General features: G+C 38.9%; 1 protein-coding gene across 1 annotated transcript in view; it reads left to right on the top strand.

The window, feature by feature from the left end:
• Positions 1-711: 711 nt before the first annotated feature.
• The window catches only part of GTPBP10 (GTP binding protein 10), a 34,481-nt gene continuing 14,604 nt past the window's right edge, over positions 712-20,588 (top strand). The window contains exons 1-4 of the mRNA XM_023226647.2: positions 712-803; positions 6,521-6,714; positions 8,169-8,260; positions 8,790-8,934. Coding sequence (XP_023082415.1) covers positions 771-803; positions 6,521-6,714; positions 8,169-8,260; positions 8,790-8,934 — 464 coding nt within the window. The 5' untranslated portion in view covers positions 712-770. The remainder of the gene's footprint in view (positions 804-6,520; positions 6,715-8,168; positions 8,261-8,789; positions 8,935-20,588) is intronic.

The following is a 20,588-nucleotide window of genomic DNA, read 5'->3' as shown; positions in this document are numbered from 1 at the left end:
CGTTTACTTCAGCTGCAAACGTTTTTTCGCTGCATGAGGGGCTGGGGAGAGCTACTCTCTTCTGGTCCTGAAAAATAATCAAGACAGGGGTTTTCACATCGTGTCTTAGTTCTCACAAAGGCACGCTTCAAATGACGGATAAGAACACGTCTTCCCGACTCCAAGAAGCTTCTTTCTCTTACTGCACAGGAGAGTCCTCTTAACAGAACTCAGATACTGACATTATTTTCAATAAAATTTTGTGCCGCCGCAAGTTTTAAATTTATTGTCTTCTGGAAGCTTTGGCTGAAGACTACTCAGCTCGTCACTGAACTAACGGCTTTTGGGGGTTCTTTTTCTCCAGTTGAGTTTCTGTGTCTTTTACGCGTTTGGTTTTATGGTCCGTTGGAGGTTTTTTCACGCTGAGGGTGAAGATTCTTAGTTTCTTCAATTAGCATAAAAGCTGCTCCAACGCCGCTGGGTCTTCAGTTCCATTCTATTCAAAATGTTAATTCCTGAGGCACGCAACCTGCGCCCTACTGTCCTTTGTCCCACCGCTTCTCGAGATTATCTTCGTGTTTTAAGAGAAAACGCCTTCCCGCCACACCCGTGGGCTGCACTGCACAGCCCATATCGCCGTTAGCTCTCGAGAACACCGCAAAACGCATGCGCCAGTCCGCCGGTGTGGGCGGAGGAGAAATCGCGTCGGCGCCCGGTGGTGACGTCAAAAGGCCGCGCTGTACTTGGGCTTGTGCGGCTTCGGCAAGAAGGTTTCCTGGCCTGTTGCAGCCATGGTCCGTTGCAGTTGCGTGTTGTTCAGAAAGGTCCGTGCGGGTCCCCTCAACCTGGTCCCCTTAGCGCTGACGGCTGTGGTTCTCCCTTGCTCACCTGTCTCTCCACTACTTTCTTTGTGGCGGCCTCTTGCTTGCTTGGTTTTCCCATAGACTTCTCCGCCCCTCCCGTAGTCGCGTTTTGCCAGTAAGCGGTGATAATGGTGGGTGTACCTGGCGTGGTTAGGACGGTTGTTTGGGGGCATGGGGGCAGGGTTTGAAGTTCTTTAGAGACATCGTGTGCACGTGGCATGAGGAACTGGGATACCTGCCTGCTTTGGCCCAAATGTTGTGGTTTTTTCTTCCTTTAAGTAATATCCACAGCCTGTTTTTATGTATTTCTCCTTGAGTGCACTGTTTAAGGTTTTTCTAATGGATTTTTATGAAGACACGAAAGCGTTTAATTGATGTGCCTTTTTGCAGAACATTTAGGTCGATTTTTGTGTACTGTCGATATTAAGAATCGTTTCCGAAAAAATTTACAACTGCTTTGAATTAAAAAAAAAAAAAAAACTTACCTACTAGTAATGTTTTGTGAAACGTTGCCTGCGTTATGTTTTGGCCATTACTTTATTTCTAACGACCAGAGTAAAATGCTCCTTTTAAATAAGGCTCCTAAGCCCCTGAATCTGATTTATCTAGAGCAGGAAAAAAGTGTTATATATTTAATGGAACTGTAGAAACTCTCCTCGAGTATATCAGAATGGTCAGTATTTCAACTTTTGAAAAAAAAATCCCAGATGTTTTTGGTAATTGCTATCCTAAATGACTAGAGATGTGGATTATGAATTTAAGAAATTGTTCCGTAAGTTATTTTAACAACCTAAGAAGTTAATACAGAAGTCCTTTACCTACAAGAAATTCTTGAGTCAGTGAAGGAAACAGGTAAACACTAAATGCAGCGTAAGATTTATAAAGGTGTAAGAGATTTAATCAAATTGCTGGGAGAGCAGCAAAGTCAGAGAATTGATTAGAGGAATTTAGAAAGACATTAGCAAATATGACATTTAGGTGGATTTATGATAGGAAAAACAAATGACATTCTAAGTAGAGGAAAAGCATGAGCAGAATGGCATGTAGAAATGGCAGTATTTCATGTAGTACAGAGCAAAGAGGAAGAGAGGAAGGGTTGAGCAAAAGAAAAGGATACAGGAAGGAGCTAGGCATGGTACGTGAACCTGCTGTTCTAGCTATTTGGGAGGCTGAGGTGGGAGGATCCCTTAAGGCCAGGAGTTCAAGACCAGTCTGGGAAACATAGCAAGACCCCATCTTTAAAACAGTTGGGGTGGTGGTGTGGTGCCTGTAGTCCCAGCCATTCCGGAGGCTGAAGTGGGAGAATTGCTTGAGCCCAGGAGTTTGAGGCTGCAGTGAGCTATGACAGTGCCACAGCACTCCAGCCCAAGCAACAGAACCAGATCCTGTTTCAAAAAAAAAAAAAAAAAAAAGATAACCAGAAGGGTATTTAGTAGCTTTGGATATACAGTTGACCCTTCAAGAACATGGAGGTTAGAGGTGCCCCCCCCAGTTGAAAATCTTCATATAACTTTCAACTCCCCCCAAAAACAACTACTACTAATCTTTTGGCTGGAAGCCTTACTGATAACATAAGCAGTCAGTTGACACATACAGGTTATATATATAGTATGTACTGTATTCTTACAATAAATTAAGCTAGAGAAAAGAAACTGTTACTAAGAAAGTCATAAGGAAGGGAAAATATATTTACTGTTCATTAAGTGGAAGTGAATTGTAAAGGTCTTCATCCTTATCGTCTTCATATTCAGTAGACTGAGAAGGAAGAGGGGGAGTTGGTCTTCCTATATTGGGTGGCAGCGGCAGAAGACGTGGAGGTGGGGGAGGTGGAAGGGGAGGCAAGAGAGGCAGACACACCATGTATAACTTTATGGAAGTACATCGCAATTTCTGTCATGCTTTTGCTTTTCTCTTTCCCCCCCCAAAAATGTTTCTATAGGGTACCAGTACCTCTTCCACCATTTGCTTTAGTTTCAGTGCCTGTTTCACAGAAGGATCCACGTCATGAAAGAAGTCAAAAGCAGTCCTGAATAATAGGAGCCCTCCTGCCAGCTTGTCTAATGTTAGTTTTTCTGGTAGTTTATTCTGTGTTTTCTTCCTTGTTATCTGGTACTGGATCTGAAGCACTCATCAAGCTGTCTTCTGTTAATTCCTCTGGTTTGATGTCTGTTAGCTCTTGAGTTTCTTCAAGATCCATGTCGCGAAGTCCTTTACCCACTCACCCGCCGCTTTTGGCATATCCACAGTCTCTTTCATGATTTCCTTAATTGACTCTGTTATAAATCCTGTGACGTTACAACACAACACCTAGACGAAGTTTTCCCCAGCACGAACTTACTGTTTTGGGCTTATGGCTTTCATGGCTTTTTCAATAACAATGACATTTTCAATGATGTAATACTTCCAGACTTTCCTGAAGTTTTCTCTATCGGTGTTCTTTTCCATAGCTGACAATCCTTTCCGTAGAATATCATGTTTAATGAGCCTTAAAGGTCCTTGTGACCCCCTGATCTAGAGGCTGATTTAGAGACATTGTGTTTGGGGGCAAGGACACCACTTCGGTGCCTTTGGTGTTGAACTCATGGGGTTCTGGGTAGCAGGGAGGGGAGGCACTGTCCAATATCAGAAGAACTTTGTAAGTCAGTCTCGTATTGGGAAGGTACTTCCTGACTTCAGGGAGAAAGCATCCATGGAACCAATCCAGAGAAAAGGTTTTTAGTTCTCTAGGCCTTCTTGTCCAACAAAGACTGGCAGCTGATGTTTATCTTTCCCTTTTGAGATTGAGGGGTTAGCAGCTTCATAGATAAGGACAGTCCTGATTATAAACACAACTGCATTTGCACAATACAATAGGGTTAGCCTATCCCTTCCTGGCTTAAATCCTGGTGCTCACTGCTCTTCCTTACTAATGTCTCTTGTAGCATGTTTTCTAGAATAGGGTACTTTTGTCAGCATTAACAACCTGATTTGGGAGATATTCTTTCTCCTCAGTGATTTTCTCAATGGCGTCTGGGAACTCATCTGCTGCCTGTTGGTCGGCAGAACCTGCTTCTCCCGTTATCTTGATATTTCTAAAGCCAAAGCCAAACCGATTTCTTCTTCTTCTTTTTTTAAATTATACTTCAAGTTCTAGGGTACATGTACACAACGTGCAGGTTTGTTATATAGGTATACATGTGTCATGTTGGTTTGCTGCTCCCATTAACTTGTCATTTACATTGGGTATTTCTCCTAATGCTATCTCTCCCACAGCCCCCCACCCCATGACAGGCCCTGGTGTGTGATGTTCCCCTCCCTGTGTCCAAGTGTTCTCATTGTTCAGTTCCCACCTATGAGTGAGAACATGTGGTGTTTGGTTTCTGTCCTTGTGATAGTTTGCTTGGAATGATGGTTTCCAGCTGCATCCATGTCGCTGCAAAGGACATGAACTCATCCTTCATTATGGCCACATTTTCTTAATTCAGTCTATCGTTGATGGATTCACGATTGGTGGCTATCGTGAATAGTGCCACAATAAACATACGTGTGCTTGTGTTTTTATAATGGCATGATTTATAATCCTTTGGGTATGTACTCAGTAATGGGATCGCTGGGTCAAATGGTATTTCTAGTTCTAGATCCTTGAATAATCCCCACACTGTCTTCCACAGTCAAACGTCTTTCTAAAATTATCACATCATCCTTTGCTGGCAATTATTTAGCTTTAGATCCTTCACATTTCTTTTGCTTTTAAATTGTCATATAGTAACTTTACTTTTTCTTGAATTGTATGAGTCTTTGTTTTTAAAATAGCAATCCTGCATCTACATAAAAGTTGCATTTTCAATACAAGATAAAAAGTTAATTTACAAAAAGTGCAGTTTTCACACCTCTTGGCACAGCTGCAGCAGTGGGTTATGAAGTTTTTTCTTTTTTTACATTGATTTTTATTCTGGATTCATTTATCTTGAAATAGCAGGCCATCGCAGCTACAGATTTTAATCTGTGGTACGTATCAAGCAATTCGTCTTGTTATTGTAATGTTATGACTTGACTTCTTGGGAGCACTGCCAGCATCACTAGTGGCACTTTGTATGGGTTCCATGGTGGTGTTCAAGGTTTACAGTATAACACTGAACATGATGAAAAATGCAAGAGAACTGTGAGAGATCACTTTTTACTGACTTACAAAATTTACTGGCAAGATGAACTGCCCATGGAGAGATGATTGGTATCACATGGCCTTTTTGGTGGCAATTTGGGACACTTGAGCTCACTGAGATAGCTACAGGAGGTAACTACGAAATTATTACAGTATTCCAGGATGTACTACAGTTAATTTTATGCAGTTATGATTTAATACTGCATTTTTACATTTGCTGACATTTCTCTTGACTGCAAATGCTGCCATGTAAGTTCTGCAAGTGTGTGTGTAAGTTTTGATAAATTTTAACATTTTATAATAGATATGTGGCCAGGTGCAGTAGCTCATGCCTGTAATTCCAACACTTTGGGAGGCCAAGGCAAGAGGATTGTTTGTGGCTAGGAGTTTGAGACCAGCTTGGGCAACACAGCAAGACCCCATCTCTCGTTTTTTAAAAATTAAAATAGATATGTGTATATTTTATGGAAGTAAATGACAAAATAGATTAGTATCTATGTGTATTTTTTGCACTCATTACACAACTTTTCTTAATTTTTTTCAGGATTTCCCATCTATGTGGTTTGTAAGTTTTTTCAAATTGTTGCAAAGCTCAAAATTTTCTAATGTATTTATTGAAAAAAATCTGTGTATAAGCGGACACACACAGTTCAAACCAGTGTTGTTCAAGGGTCAACTGTAGTACTAAGAATTTTTTACTTTATTTCATAAGCATTTTTTTAAATGCATGGTTTTTGAGTAAAGGAGAAACGTGATTAGAGATTAGATCAATTTCAGAAAAATACTTCAGGCAACAAATTGGAGAATGCAATAAGGAAAAAATGATTAGACACTGAAAGGAGCTCATGTGTTGCAGGTACTAGGGCATTGGTACTGGAGAGAAGAGAGTAGGGCTTTGGGACAAGAAACAGGTGTAGTCTGAAAGACTTCCATTTGTGTAGTCTCAATGAATAGATAAACCATGGTTCCATTATTTGAGAGAACATTGGAGGAACAGATTTTACCTGGGGAAGAGTTTGGTTTTGTTATGTTAACATTTATTTTTGAGGTGGCTATTATTTAGTCAACTGATATGTAAGAACAAGTTACATATTAGGGGATTTCACATATAAATTAAATATACATTCTGCTCACATTGCTTTATCCTATTAAAAGATTTCATCCTGATGGAAATGTCCGACAGATTGGACATAGAAAATATCTCATCTAGGTGATGGTTATTGGTACAAGCAGAAATTACCCAGGGGAAAATGCGTAGAATGAAAACAGGGCCAAGTCAGAAACCTTCAGGATGGGTGGGACAATAATTGAAACGGACAAAAAGTCCGTTAAAGTTAAAAGGGACTTAAGAGAAATAATAAATGGGAAAGGGGGTCAGATCAGAGATGTGGAGGTGAGCTAAGAAGATGTTACAGAATTGGCATATAAAAAGCTATTCACGATTTTTTAAAAAGAAATTTTAGTGGAAGAAAGAACTAGAAAGGGGTTCCAGGTTGATACACTTGGTATACAAATGTTTTTTCTCTTTTTTTTTAAGTATGGAAATTTCATCGATAACCTAAGACTCTTCACCAAGGGAGGACCCGGTGGAATGGGTTATCCTCGTTTAGGTGGAGAAGGTGGAAAAGGTGGTGACGTCTGGGTTGTAGCCCGGAACAGAATGACTTTAAAACAACTTAAAGACAAGTATCCTCAGAAACGGTTTGTGGCTGGAGTAGGAGCAAACAGCAGGTAAGTAATTACTGAGTGACTTAAATTTTAAAAAATCAAACCCTTCTGGAAATTTTTTTTTAAGTTATAAAATAAAAACTTAATTGCTCATTTGAAGTAAATTATTTCCTGTATTTATAACTGAGCAAAAGCCTAAAATGTCTCAACCCATAAAAGACTGATACTAAAGAATATTTCAGAGTTTTAAAACTTTTTGTCCGTTTCTTTTCCCAATGTCTGTTTGTATTCTTTTTGCACTTTCCCTGTTGAAACCGAAAATTATCTGAATTCCCACTGTTTTCTTCTAAAATTATCTTTGACAACCTTTAAGAAAACTTTCTCAGTCTTAACCATGCTACTCCACCCCACTACCATTAGAAGGCAAGATAGCCACTATTAACCTTTTCTTGACTTTTCTAAAACTTTCTGTGTGTTTACACAAGTGCAATTATGTACATAAAATTTTAGAATACAAAAAGGAGAGTACAATATTTTACAATCTGCTATTTTTACTTTTTTTCCCATGTCAAAATTATTCAGAATAACTGCGTAACAAATAACAATTTATTTTGTCGTTTGTCTATTTAGGTTATTGTTGATTTTTTTTTTCCAATTATACCTACAGTACAACATCCTGTGTAGATACTATTTTACATGTTTGTTCAATTATTATTTTGATAAATTCCCAGAAGTAGAATTACTAAAACATTTGTACTAATTTTTTCTTTTATGAGCAGTTTAAGAGTAGCCAGATTTGCCTTCTTTAATGTAAGTACTCTCCTTCGAGGTTAGTTTTTTAGAAGCTTTGCTATTTGGTGGATTTTTTGTTTTTTTATAGATTCATTTTTTTCTTTTTTTTTGAGACAGAGTCATTCTGTTGCCTAGGCTGAGTGTAGTAGGCACTATCACAGCTCACTGCAGCCTCTACCTTTCAGGCTCAAGTGATCCTCCCACCTCTGCCTCCTAAGTAGCTGAGACTACAGGTGTGTGTCACCATGCCCAACTAATTTTTAAATTTTCGCTTTTTTTTTTTTTTTTTAGTAGAAATGGGGTTGTGCTTGGTGTTCAGGCTGGTCTTGACCTCCTGGACTCAAGAGATCCTCCTGCCTCAGCCTCCCAAAGTGCTGAGATTATAGGCATGAGCCACCATGCCTGGCTTTTTCTACCTTATTTGTATTGTAGCAATAATCTCTTCATTTCATGGTTGCAATATTTTAGTTTCAGGTTAAAATGACCTTTGGTGGTTAGCTTAGTGACTTAAATCATTACCCAGTGCCATTTTAGTGGGATATAATGTCTAAAATGCAAAGAAATAATTAGAGATAATTTTAGTTTTTTTAAACCTTGTGTTTGACCATTTAACATCTGCATTAACCAGAGAATTGATTGCTACTATTCTTTGTAACCATTTTGTGTGTATGTGTGTGTGTACACACACAAGCATACATATATATATGTATACTTTTTTTTGGTAGAGTTAGTGCACTGAAAGGCTCCAAAGGAGAAGACTGTGAAATCCCTGTGCCTGTGGGTATTTCAGTAACTGATGAAAACGGTAAAATTATAGGTGAGTGTACTATAACTTCGAAGGTTGTAAAAATGTGCACATTTTCTAAAATTAAACAATGAAATAGCTTCTCTTGAGTTTCAGAAGTTTTTTAACTAACAATTTTAGTTACTACTCTATAAGAGCAGTTTTAAAACTTAAAAAAGTTAAAATGACTACTAGATTTAAGATTGTTTTAAAGATGTTAGAGTTCTTGCTTGGTCTTAAAATATATAACTAGGCTCTTTTCAATTGCTTACTGAAGTGTTTTTCTGGGGTCATACTTTCAATAGATTTGTAAATTGGAATTTCCTGGACTGTTTTTCTGAAAGAACAACATTCCGTTAATGATTCTACTTATTATAGATTTGTAATTGAGAATTTCCTGGCATGTATTTTTGAAAGTAAACTATTACATTAGTGATTCCACTTAGTAATCTATAGATTTGTAATTTTGAATTTCCTTGCCTGTATTTCTGAAATAAATAGATTGCGTTAGTGATTTCACTTATTGATCTTTAATGTAAATATTTTTCTCTCTCTTTTTAAGGAGAACTCAATAAGGAGAATGACAGAATTTTGGTAGCTGAAGGAGGTCTTGGTGGTAAATTACTTACAAATTTCTTACCATTGAAAGGCCAGAGACGAATAATTCACCTTGATCTAAAAGTTATAGCTGATGTAGGCCTAGTAGGGTAAGTATCGTTCATTTTTTATTATTATACTTTCAGAGAGATAGTTCTTGAATAGGAAATAAATGTAAATGGTAATTTGGGGCCATAATTATTTCAAATTTATGGAATTTGGTTGTGTATGTACTAGAAAAATATGCTGCTAAATATTGTTTTCAAATTACCAATATAGAGTTTCATAGTTATTGCTTATTTGTAAAATTAAGACCAGAGCAATTGAATAGATCAGTGGAAATGTTAGAGAATGCATAAAGAAAAATCAATCAAATGCAGTATTATAAGAAGGTTAAATAATGTTACCAGATATTAAAGAATAATAAATCCAAACAAACCATATTATTATTAAAAGTATATAGAAGGAAATAAAAAGGGAAGAATGATTGACATAACTCTTTTGGGTCTTTTTTTTTTTTTTTTTTTTGATACAGAGTCTCACTCTGTCACCCAGGCTAGAGTGCAGTGGCGTGATATTGGCTTACTGCAAGCTCGGCCTCCTGGGTTCACGCCATTCTCCTGCCTCAGCCTTCGGAGTAGCTGGGACTACACGCACCTGCCACCATGCCCAGCTATTTTTTTTTTTTTTTTTTGTATTTTTAGTAGAGACGGGGTTTCACCATGTTGGCCAGGATGGTCTCGATCTCCTGACCTCGTGATCTGCCTGCCTCGGCCTCCCAAAGTGCTGGGATTACAGGCGTGAGCCACCATGCCCGGCCTCTTTTGGGTCTTAATAGAGACATTGAAGTATCATTAGTCAAATGGCTAAAAACCAATACAGACAATCTCAATCCTCAGACTTATGCACTGATGCTCCCAAATTGAATCCTGCTGTGACTGTTTGTATATCCTTCTTGCCTCTGCTTAGGATCTATCTAGTAGTCGCAGTACTGTAGACCTCAGAAGAGTGTCCTCTTCCACCAGCCTCCATTCTTTCATTAAATAATGCTGTTTAGCTCTGGAGTTGCAGTGCGGCTACTACACTGGAAGGGGATAGATAGCAAGATACAGAATACATAAAGGGGCCAGGTGCGGTGGCTCACTCCTGTAATCCCAGTACTTTGGGAGGACGAGGTGGGTGGATCACGAGGTCAGGAGATCAAGACCATCCTGGCTAACCTGGTGAAATCCCGTCTCTAGCTGGGCGTGGTGGCGGGCACCTATAGTCCCAGCTACTTGGGAGGCTGAGGCAGGAGAGTGGTGTGAACCGGGGAGGCAGAACTTGCAGTGAGCCGAGAGCATGCCACTGCACTCCAGCCTGGGCGACAGAGCGAGACTCTGTCTCAGAAAAAAAAACAAAAAAACAACAAATAAAAAACAAAGGAAGAGAAAACTTAAATTTGCATTTGCTCTCTCTCCCCCATCCCCCCTCCCTCCTGCCCTCTCCCTCTGGCCCTATCACAGTATTACACAGTTATTCAGATGGAAAGTTTAAGAACAAGATATGGAAAACTGCCTTGTTACCATCCTACTTCAAATTCCTAGTTCTATTTTTTGCTTCCCCATAGCTTCTTTCTAAGTTCTTTTCATCTTCCTCTTCAGGCATCTTACTGCTTCTTTATCAGACTCTTAAGTCTGAATCCCTCGCCTTTTGCCCTGCCTGACCAGCCACTAGAGCTTACCACCATTGGTTTAGGGTTCACAGAGGCCCCGTTCCTGCTAAAATTATAACAAGGAAAGATGTGATCCTGGCTTTCCATTCACATTTTTTTTTTCAATAAAGCACAGTTATGAGAGTTATTAGATATAAATTCTATAATTCTCTATATTTTCAGGAATGTAAGGGCTTAATAGGGTTTTGTGGGCAAGCCTGGCAGTCCAGCGAATCACAATTGCATTTGGCATAAAAATGTGTTTCAAGTTCTGAAGAGAAAACTTTATAGTCTAAGAGGAGCCTAGCATGGCTTAGTCATAAAAGTGGAGTGGCATGGAGGACTCAGCTTAGACTATTTAGGTTAGGATCTCAAATCCTCTGGAGGCTGGCCAACTGGTCTTGGGTAAATTATACAGCCTCTCTAAGCCTTTGTTTTCTCTTCTTTTTTTCCTTTTCTTTTCTCTCATTGTTCCTTCACTATAGTTTTGTTTTTTTTTTCCACTACGTCATTTGTTTTGTCATTTTTAATAGTGTATGGAGATAGGTCTTTCCTTAAAACATTGGTGGGTAAGATAATGCATTTACAGCAGAAGACATGGTTTGCATTTTTGTACGTTCCATGAATTGTAGCTGCTGTCTTCATCATAATTACATTGCCAGCTTACTGGAAAACTGCATATAGTGATATACTAAGCTTCTCAGAAGTAGGTTTGAAATTTGTCAGTAATTAAAGCATCAGGATTCTTAAGCATATGAAAAGAGAATGGGGGAAAAAGATTTTTAAATAGAATGTTTAATATGTTTTCTAGTGTTTTTAAATTAGGCAACTATTCTTGAAGAGTTACTACTATGAATACTGGCATAAGTAGATATCCTTTTAGCTGCTTTTGGAAATGGACTGAATGAATCATAGAAGAAAGTTATCGTACAACTTACAGATTTGTGCTGCTGTTGTCAAATCTGATCTTCGCATAGGCTGGATTTTAGCCTCTAAAATTTTCACTGGGTATTTTTCAAGAAAAATTTCAAATATCTGTTCTTCAATCATTAGCATCATCTTTCTATCTTTGATCTTCTTGGAAATAGTTGCTTGCATTATGTGCTCAATCATTATGAAAACATAAGGATGTTGGAAACCAGCAAGTCCAGCTAATAATAATTATGGATAAAAATGGCTACAATTTGCTTTTCAAAACTCTAAGAACTTGGATGAAACAGGGTATGAAAAAAACATATGTTCCAGGAGAAACAAGTCATTAAGAAACCTCACATGATTTTATTTTAAATTCATTACAGAAAGATTTTTTTGTAATGAGGGAAATTGTTGAAATACCTCCAGCTTATAAGTTTTTATAGAATTCTAAATTAATATTTGCAGAATATTCCACCATTATTCCAAGTGAAAGTTTGGCAGAGTTTTTGAAATACCTTCTTCAAATTTGAAGAAGAACTCTGTGAAGGCGAGAATCATTTTGTCTCATTGCTTAGGACGTTGCCTGATACAAAGTCAGTGCTCAATAAATATTTGTTGGATAAATGTAATGAAAATATATGAATGAGATTTAGGAATGAATGTTTTAAGTAACCCCCATTCCTAGTACTGTCTTTCATACATGGTGGGCCTTTCTTGAGGGAAATTTAGCAGTATAATCAAAAGCCTTTAAAATGAGCTTATATTTTATCCAGTATTTCTTCATGTAGACATTTATTCCAAGAAAGAAATCAAAGATGTGTGCAAAGAGAAGTCCTAGCCAGAAAAATCAGGCAAGAGAAAAAAAGGGCATTCAAATAGGAAAGAAGGAAGTCAAACTATCTGTTTGCCAACCATATGATCTTATACCTTGAAAACTCTAGAGACTCCTTCAAAAGACTCCTAGATTTGATAAATGAATTCAGTAAACTCTCAGGTTACCAAATCAGTATACACAAATCAATAGCACTGCTATACACCACCAACAACCAAGCTGAGAATTAAATCAAGAACTCAATCCCTTTTACAACAGCTACAAAAAATAAAATACCTAAGTATATACCTAACCAAGGTTGTGAAAGATCTCTACAAGGAGAACTGCAGACACTGCTGAAAGAAATCGTTGATGACACAGACAACTGGAAATACATCCCATGTTCATGGATTGGAAGAATCAGTACTGTGAAAATGACCATACTGCCCAGAGAATCTACAGATTCAATGCAATTTCTGTTAAAATACCAGTATTATTTTTCACAGTATTAGAAAAAACCCTAAAATTCATAAGGAATCAAAAAAGCGCGAATAGCCAAAGCAATCCTAAGCAAAATGAACAAATATAGAGGAATCATATTATGTGACTTCAAATTATATTACAATGTTATAGTAACCAAAACAGCATGGTATTAGTATAGAATTAGGTACATAGACCAATGGAAGAGAATAGAGAACCCAGAAATAAAGCCAAATACTTAAGACCAACTGATCCTTAACAAAGCACACAAAAACATAAACTGGGGAAGGACACCCTATTCAAAAAATGATGCTGGGAAAATTGGATATCCAAATGGAGAATAATGAAACTGGATTCATATCTCTCATTAGATACAAAAATTAACTCAAGATAGATTAGATTTTAGTCTAAGACCTGAAACTATAAAAATTCTAGAAACGTAGGAAAAACCCTTCTGGACATTGGCCTAGACAAAGAATTTCTGACTTAAGATCTCAAACCAAATGCAACATAAATAAATAAATGGGACCTAATTGAAGTACAAATCCTCTGCACAGCAAAAGAAAGAATCAACAGAGTAAACAGCCTACAGAATGGGAGAAAGTATTTGCAAACTATGCATCTAACAGAGGACTAATATACAGAGTCTACAAGGAACTCAAATCAGCAAGGAAAAAACAATTCCATTAAAAAGTGGATGAATGACATGGGCATTTCTCAAAAGAAGATATGCATACAAATGGCCAAGAAGCATATAAGAAAATGTTCAGCATCACTAATACTCAGGGAAATTAATATTAAAACCACAGTGATTTACCAACTTAGCCAGAATGGTCATTATGGAAAAGTCAAAAAACAATAGGTGTTGACATAGATGTGGTGAAAAGAGAACTCTTATACATTTTAAAAAAAATTTTTTTTTATTACACTTTAAGTTCTAGGGTATGCACAACATGCAGGTTTGTTACATAGGTATACATGTGCCATGTTGGTTTGCTGCACCCATCAACTTGTCATTTACATTACATATTTCTCCTAATGCTATCCGTGCCCCAGACCCTCTACACACTCACAGGCCCTGTGTGTGATGTTCCCCACCCTGTGTCCATATGTTCGTTGTTCAGCTCCCACTTATGAGTGAGAACATGCAATGTTTGATTTTCTATCCTTGTGGTAGTTTACTGAGAATGATGGTTTCCAGCTGCATCCATGTCCCTGCAAAGGACATGAACTCATCCTTTTTTATGGCTGCATAGCATTCCATGGTGTATATGTGCCACATTTTCTTAATTCAGTCTATCATTGATGGACATTTGGGTTAGTTCCAAGTCTTTGCTATCGTGAATAGTGCCGCAGTAAACATACATGGGCATGTGTCTTTATAATGGCATGATTTATAATCCTTTGGGTGTATACCCAGTAATGGGATTGCTGGGTCAAATGATGTTTCTAGTTCTAGATCCTTGAGGAATTGCCACACTGTCTTCCACAATGGTTGAACTAATTTATACTCCCACCAACAGTGTAAAAGCGGTCCCATTCTCCACATCCTCTCCAGCATCTGTTGTTTCCTGATTTTTTAATGATTGCCATTCTAACTGGCATGAAATGGTATCTCATTGTGGTTTTGATTTGCATTTTTCTGATGACCAGTGATGATGAGCATTTTTTCGTATGTCTGTTGGCTGCATGAATGTCTTCTTTTGAGAAGTATCTGTCCATATCCTTTGTCCACTTTTTGATGGGTTTTTTTTTTCTTGTAAATTTGTTTAAGTTGTTTGTAGGTTCTGGATATTAGCCCTTTGTCGGATGGGTAGATTGCAAAAATTTTCTCCCATTCTGTAGGTTGCCTCTTCACTCTGATGATAGTTTCTTACACTGTGCAGAAGCTCTTTAGTTTAATTAGATTTCATTTGTTAATTTTGGCTTTTGTTGCCCTTGCTTTTGGTGTTTTAGCCATGAAGTCATTGCCCATGCCTATGTCCTGAATGGTATTGCCTAGGTTTTCTTCTAGGGTTTTTATGGTTTTAGGTCTTACATTTAAGTCTTTAATCCATCTTGAGTTAATTTTTGTATAAGGTATAAGGAAGGGATCCAGTTTCAGCTTTTTACATATGGCTAGCCAATTTTCCCAGCACCATTTATTAAATAGGGAACCCTTTCCCCATTGCTTGTTTTTGTCAGGTTTGTCAAAGATCAGATGGTTATATATGTGTGGGGGTATTTCTGAGGCCTCTGTTCTGTTCCATTGGTGTATATATCTGTTTTGGTATCAGTACCATGCTGTTTTTGTTACTGTAGCCTTGTAGTATAGTTTGAAGTCAGGTAGCATCATGCCTCTAGCTTTGTTCTTTTTGCTTAGGATTGTCTTGGCAATGCAGGCTCTTTTTTGGTTCCCTATGAACTTTAAAGTAGTTTTTTCCAATTCTGTGAAGAAAGCCAGTGGTAGCTTGATGGGGATGGCATTGAATTTATAAATTACCTTGGGTAGTATGGCCATTTTCACGATATTGATTCTTCCTATTCATGAGTATGGAATATTCTTCCATTTGTTTGTGTCCTCTTTTATTTCATTGAGCAGTGGTTTGTAGTTCTCCTTGAAGAGGTCCTTCACATTCCTTGTAAGTTGGATTCCTAGGTATTATATTATCTTTGTGGTAATTGCAAATGGGAGTTCACTCATGATTTGGCTCTCTGTGTGTCTGTTATTGGTGTATAGGAATGTTTGTGATTTTTGCACATTGATTTTGTATCCTGAGACTTTGCTGAAGTTGCTTATCAGCTTAAGGTGATTGTGGGCTGAGACCATGGAGTTTTCTAACTATACAGTCATGTCATCTGCAAACAGGACAATTTGACTTCCTCTTTTTCTAATTGAATACCCTTTATTTCTTTCCCTTGCCTGACTGCCCTGGCCAGAACTTCCAACACTATGTTGAATAGGAGTGGTGAGAGAGGGCATCCTTGTCTTATGCTGGTTTTCAAAGGGAATGCTTCCGGTTTTTGCCTGTTCGGTATGAGATTGGCTGTGAGTTTGTCATAAATAGCTCATTATTTTGAGATACATTCTGTTGATACCTAGTTTCTTGAGAGTTTTTAGCATGGAGGGGTGTTGAATTTTGTCAAAGGCCTTTTCTGCATCTATTCAGATAATCATGTGGTTTTTGTCATTGCTTCTGTTTATGTGATGGATTAGGTTTATTGATTTGTGTATGTTGAACCAGCCTTGCATCCCAGGGATGAAGCCAGCTTAATTGTGGTGGATACGCTTTTTGAAGTGCTGCTGGATTCGGTTTTGCCAGTATTTTGTTGAGGATTTTTGCATCAATGTTCATCAGGATTATTGGCTTAAAATTCTTTCTTTTTTTTTTTTTTTTTTTTTTCTTTTTGTATCTCTTCCAGGCTTTGGTATCAGGATGATGCTAGCCTCATAGAATGAGTTAGGGAGGATTCCCTCTTTTTCTATTGATTGGAATCATTTCAGAAGGAGTGGTACCAGCTCCTCTTTGTACCTCTGATAGATTCGACTGTGAATCCGCCTGGTCCTGGATTTTTTTTGGTTGGTAGGCTATTAATTATTGCCTCAATTTCAGAGCCTGTTACTGGTCTATTCAGAAATTCAACTTCTTCCTGGTTTAATCTTGGGAGGGTGTATGTGTCCAGGAATTTATCCATTTCTTATAGATTTTCTAGTTTATTTGCGTAGAATTATTTATAGTATTCTCTGATGGTAGTTTGTATTTCTGTGGAATCAGTAGTGATATCCCCTTTATCATTTTTTATTGCATCTATTTGATTCTTTTCTCATTTCTTTATTAGTCTTGCTAGTGGTCTATCTGTATTGCTGATTTAAAAACAATAACAGCTCCTTGATGCATTGATTTTTTTTTTAAAGGCTATTTTGTCTCTGTCTCTATCAGTTCTGCTCTGATCTTAGTTATTTCTTGCGTTCTGCTAGCTTTTGAGTTTGTTTGTTCTTGCTTCTCTAGTTCTTTTAATTGTGATGTTAGGGTGTCAATTTTAGATCCTTCCTGCTTTCTCTTGTGGGCATTTAGTGCTATAATTTCCCTCTACACACTGTTTTAAATGTGTCCCAGAGATTCTGATACTTTATATCTGTGTTCTCATTGGTTTCAAAGAACATCCATATTTCTGCCTTCATTTCATTATTTACCCAGGAGTCATTCAGGAGCAGGTTGTTCAGTTTCCATTTGGTTATGTGATTTTGAGTGAGTTTCTTAATCCTGAGTTCTAATTTGATTGCACTGGTCTGAGAGACAGTTTCTTGTGTTTTCTGTTGCTTTGTATTTGCTGAGGAGTGTTTTACTTCTCATTATGTGGTCAATTTTAGAATAAGTGCAGTGTGCTGAGAAGAATATATATTCTTTTTTTTTTTTTTGAGACAGAGTCTCGCTCTGTCGCCCAGGCTGGAGTGCAGTGGTGCCATCTCGGCTCACTGCAAGCTCTGCAGTGAGAATGGTTCACACCATTCTCCTGCCTCAGCCTCCCAAGCAGCTGGGACTACAGGCGCCTGCCAACATGCCCGGCAAATTTTTTGTATTTTTAGTAGAGAGGGGTTTCACCGTGTTAACCAGGATGGTCTTGATCTCCTGATCTCGTGATCCGCCCACCTTGGCCTCCCAAGGTGCTGGGATTACAGGCGTGAGCCACCGTGCCTGGCCGAAGAATGTATATGCTGTTGATTTGTGGTAGAGAGTTCTGTAGATGTCTGTTAGGTCCAATTTGTCCAGAGCTGAGTTCAAGTCCTTGATATTCTTGTTACCCTTCTGTCTCATTGATATAATATTGACAATGAGGTGTTAACGTCTCACATTATTATTGTGTGGGCATCTAAGTCTCTTTGTAGCTCTCTAAGGACTTGCTTTATGAATCTGGGTGCTCTTGTATTGGGTGCATACATATTTAGGATAGTTAGCTCTTCTTGTTGAATTGATCCCTTTACCATTATGTAATGGCCTTCTTTGTCTCTTTTGATCTTTATTGGTTTAAAGTCTGTTTTGTCAGAGACTGGGATTGTAACCCCTGCTTCTTTTTTTTTTTTTTTTTTTGCTTTCCATTTGCTTGGTAGATCTTCCTCCATCCCTTTATTTTGAGCCTATGTGTGTCTTTGCACATGAGATGGGTCTCCTGAATACAGGAGACCAATGGGTCTTGACTCTTTATCCAGTTTGCCAGTCTGTGTCTTTTAGTTTGGGCATTTAGCCCATTTACATTTAAGGTTAATATTGTTATGTGTGAATTTGATCTTGCCATTATGATATTAACTGGTTATTTTGCCCGTTAATTGATGCAATTTCTTTGTAGCGTCAATGGTGTTTACAATTTGGTATGTTTTTGCAGTGTCTGGTACCGGTTGTTCCTTTCCATGTTTACTGCTTCCTTCAGGAACTCTTGCAAGGCAAGCCTGGTGGTGACAAAATCTCTCAGCATTTGCTTGTCTGTAAAGGATTTTATTTCTCCTTCACTTATGAAGCTTAGTTTGGCTGGTTAGGAAATTCTGGGTTGAAAATTCTTTTCTTTAAGAATATTGAATATCGGCCCCCACTCTCTTCTGGCGTGTAGGGTTTCTGCCGAGAGATCCACTGTTAGTCTGATGGGCTTCCCTTTGTTGGTAACCCAACCTTTCTCTCTGGATGCCCTTAACATTTTTTCCTTCATTTCAAACTTGGTGAATCTGACAATTGTGTGTCTTGGAGTTGCTCTTCTCAAGGAGTATCTTTGTGGTGGTCTCTGTATTTCCTGAATGTGAATGTTGGCCTGCCTTGCTAGGTTGGGGAATTTTTCCTCGATAATATCCTGCAGAGTGTTTTCTCACTTGAATCCATTCTCACACTTTGAGGTACCGAACACCAATCAGATGTAGATTTGGTCTTTTCACATAGTCCCATATTTCTTGGAGGCTTTGTTTGTTTCTTTTACTTTTTTTTGTCTAATCTTGTCTTCTCACTTTATTTCATGAATTTGATCTTCGATCACTGATATCCTTTCTTCCACTTGATCGAATCGGCTATTGAAGCTTGTGCATGAGTCATGAAATTCTCGTCTTGTGGTTTTCAACTCCATCAGGTCATTTAAGGTCTTCTCTACACTGTTTATTCTAGTTTGCCATTCATCTAACCTTTTTTTTTTTAAGGTTTTTAGCTTCTTTGCAATGGGTTAGAACATTCTCCCTTAGCTCAGTGAAGTTTGTTATTACTGCCCTTCCGAAGCCTACTTCTGTCAGTTCATCAAACTCATTCTCCATCCTGTTTTGTGCCCTTGCTGGCGAGCAGCTGCAGTCCTTTGGAGGAGTAGAGGCTCTCTGGTGTTTGGAATTTTCAGCTTTTCTGCTCTGGTTTCCCCCCATCTTTGTGTTTTTATCTACCTTTGGTCTCTGATGTTGGTGACCTACAGATCGGGTTTTGGTGTGGATGTGCTTTTTGTTGATGTTGATGCTAATCCTTTCTGTTTGTTAGTTTTCTTTCTAACAGTTGGGCTTCTTAGCTGCAGGTCTGTTGGAGTTTGCTAGAGGTCCACTCCAGACCCCGTTTGCCTGGGAATCACCAGTGGAGGCTGCAGAACAACAAATATTGCTTCCTGATTCTTCCTCTGGAAGCTTCATCCTAGAGAGGCACCCACCTTTATGAGGTGTCTGTCGGCCCCTACTGGGAGGTATCTCCCAGTCAGGCTTCACGGGGGTCAGGGACCCACTTGAGGAGACAGTCTGTCCTTTCTCAGAGCTCGAACACCATGCTGGGAGAACCACTGCTCTCTTCAGAGTTGTCAGACTAGGACGTTTAGGTCTGCCAAAGCTGTCTGCTGCCTTTTGTTCTGATATGCCTGCCCAGAGAGGTTGTACCTAGAGAGGCAGTAGGCCTTGCTGAGCTGTGGTGGGCTCCACCCAGTTTGAGCTTCCAGGCCTCTTTGTTTACACTGTGAGCACAAAACCTCCTACTCAATCCTCAGCAATTGCGGATACGCCTCCACCTGCCAAGCTGCAGCTTATGGCAGGTCAGTCTTAGACTGCTGCGCTAGCAGTGAGCAAGGCTCCACTGGCTTGGGACCCGCTGAGCCAGGCACAGGAGGGTATTTCCTGGTCTGCCGGTTGCGAAGACTGGGGGAAAAGCGCAGTATTTAGGCAGGAGTGTACGATTCCTCCAGTACAGACTGTCACAACTTCTCTTGGCTAGGAAAGGGAAATCCCCCAACCCCTTGCACATCCCGGGTGAGGCGACACCCCACCCTGCTTCAGTTCGGCCTCCGTGCACTGCACCCACTGTCCCACCAGTCTCAATGAGATGAACCAGGTACCTCAGCTGGAAATGCAGAAATCACCTATCTTCTGCGTCAGTCTCGCTGGGAGCTGCAGACCAGAGCTGTTCCTATTCGGCCATCTTAGAACTTAACTTTTACGCTCATAAAGTCATACAGAGTGGTATAATGGACATTGGAGACTTAGAGGGAGGGAGGATAGGAGACTCAATGGGAGGGAGGATAGAAGGGCAGTGAGGGATGCAAAATTACCTATTGCGTACAGTATACACTGCTTGGGTGATGGGTACCCTAAAATTCACTGGTGAGTGAGAATGTAAATTAGTACAATCTATATGGAAAACAGTATGGAGATTTCTCAAAGAACTGAAAGTAGAAATATCATTTCATCCAGCAATCCCACTACAGGATATCTACCCAAAGGAAAAGAAATCATTATATCAAAAAGATACCTGCACACATGTTTATCATAGTATCATTCAGAATTGCAGACATGGAATCAACCTGAGTGCCCATCAACCAGTGAATGAAGAAAATTGAGTGTGTGTGTGTGTGTGTATCTATATATACACACACCATAGAATACTACTCAG

The sequence above is a fragment of the Piliocolobus tephrosceles genome, chromosome 8 (genome assembly GCF_002776525.5).
Source record: "Piliocolobus tephrosceles isolate RC106 chromosome 8, ASM277652v3, whole genome shotgun sequence".
Taxonomy (NCBI): Eukaryota; Metazoa; Chordata; class Mammalia; order Primates; family Cercopithecidae; genus Piliocolobus; species Piliocolobus tephrosceles.
The sequence above is the reverse complement of the archived record's forward strand: the minus strand, read 5'-3'. Positions and strand labels throughout refer to the sequence as shown.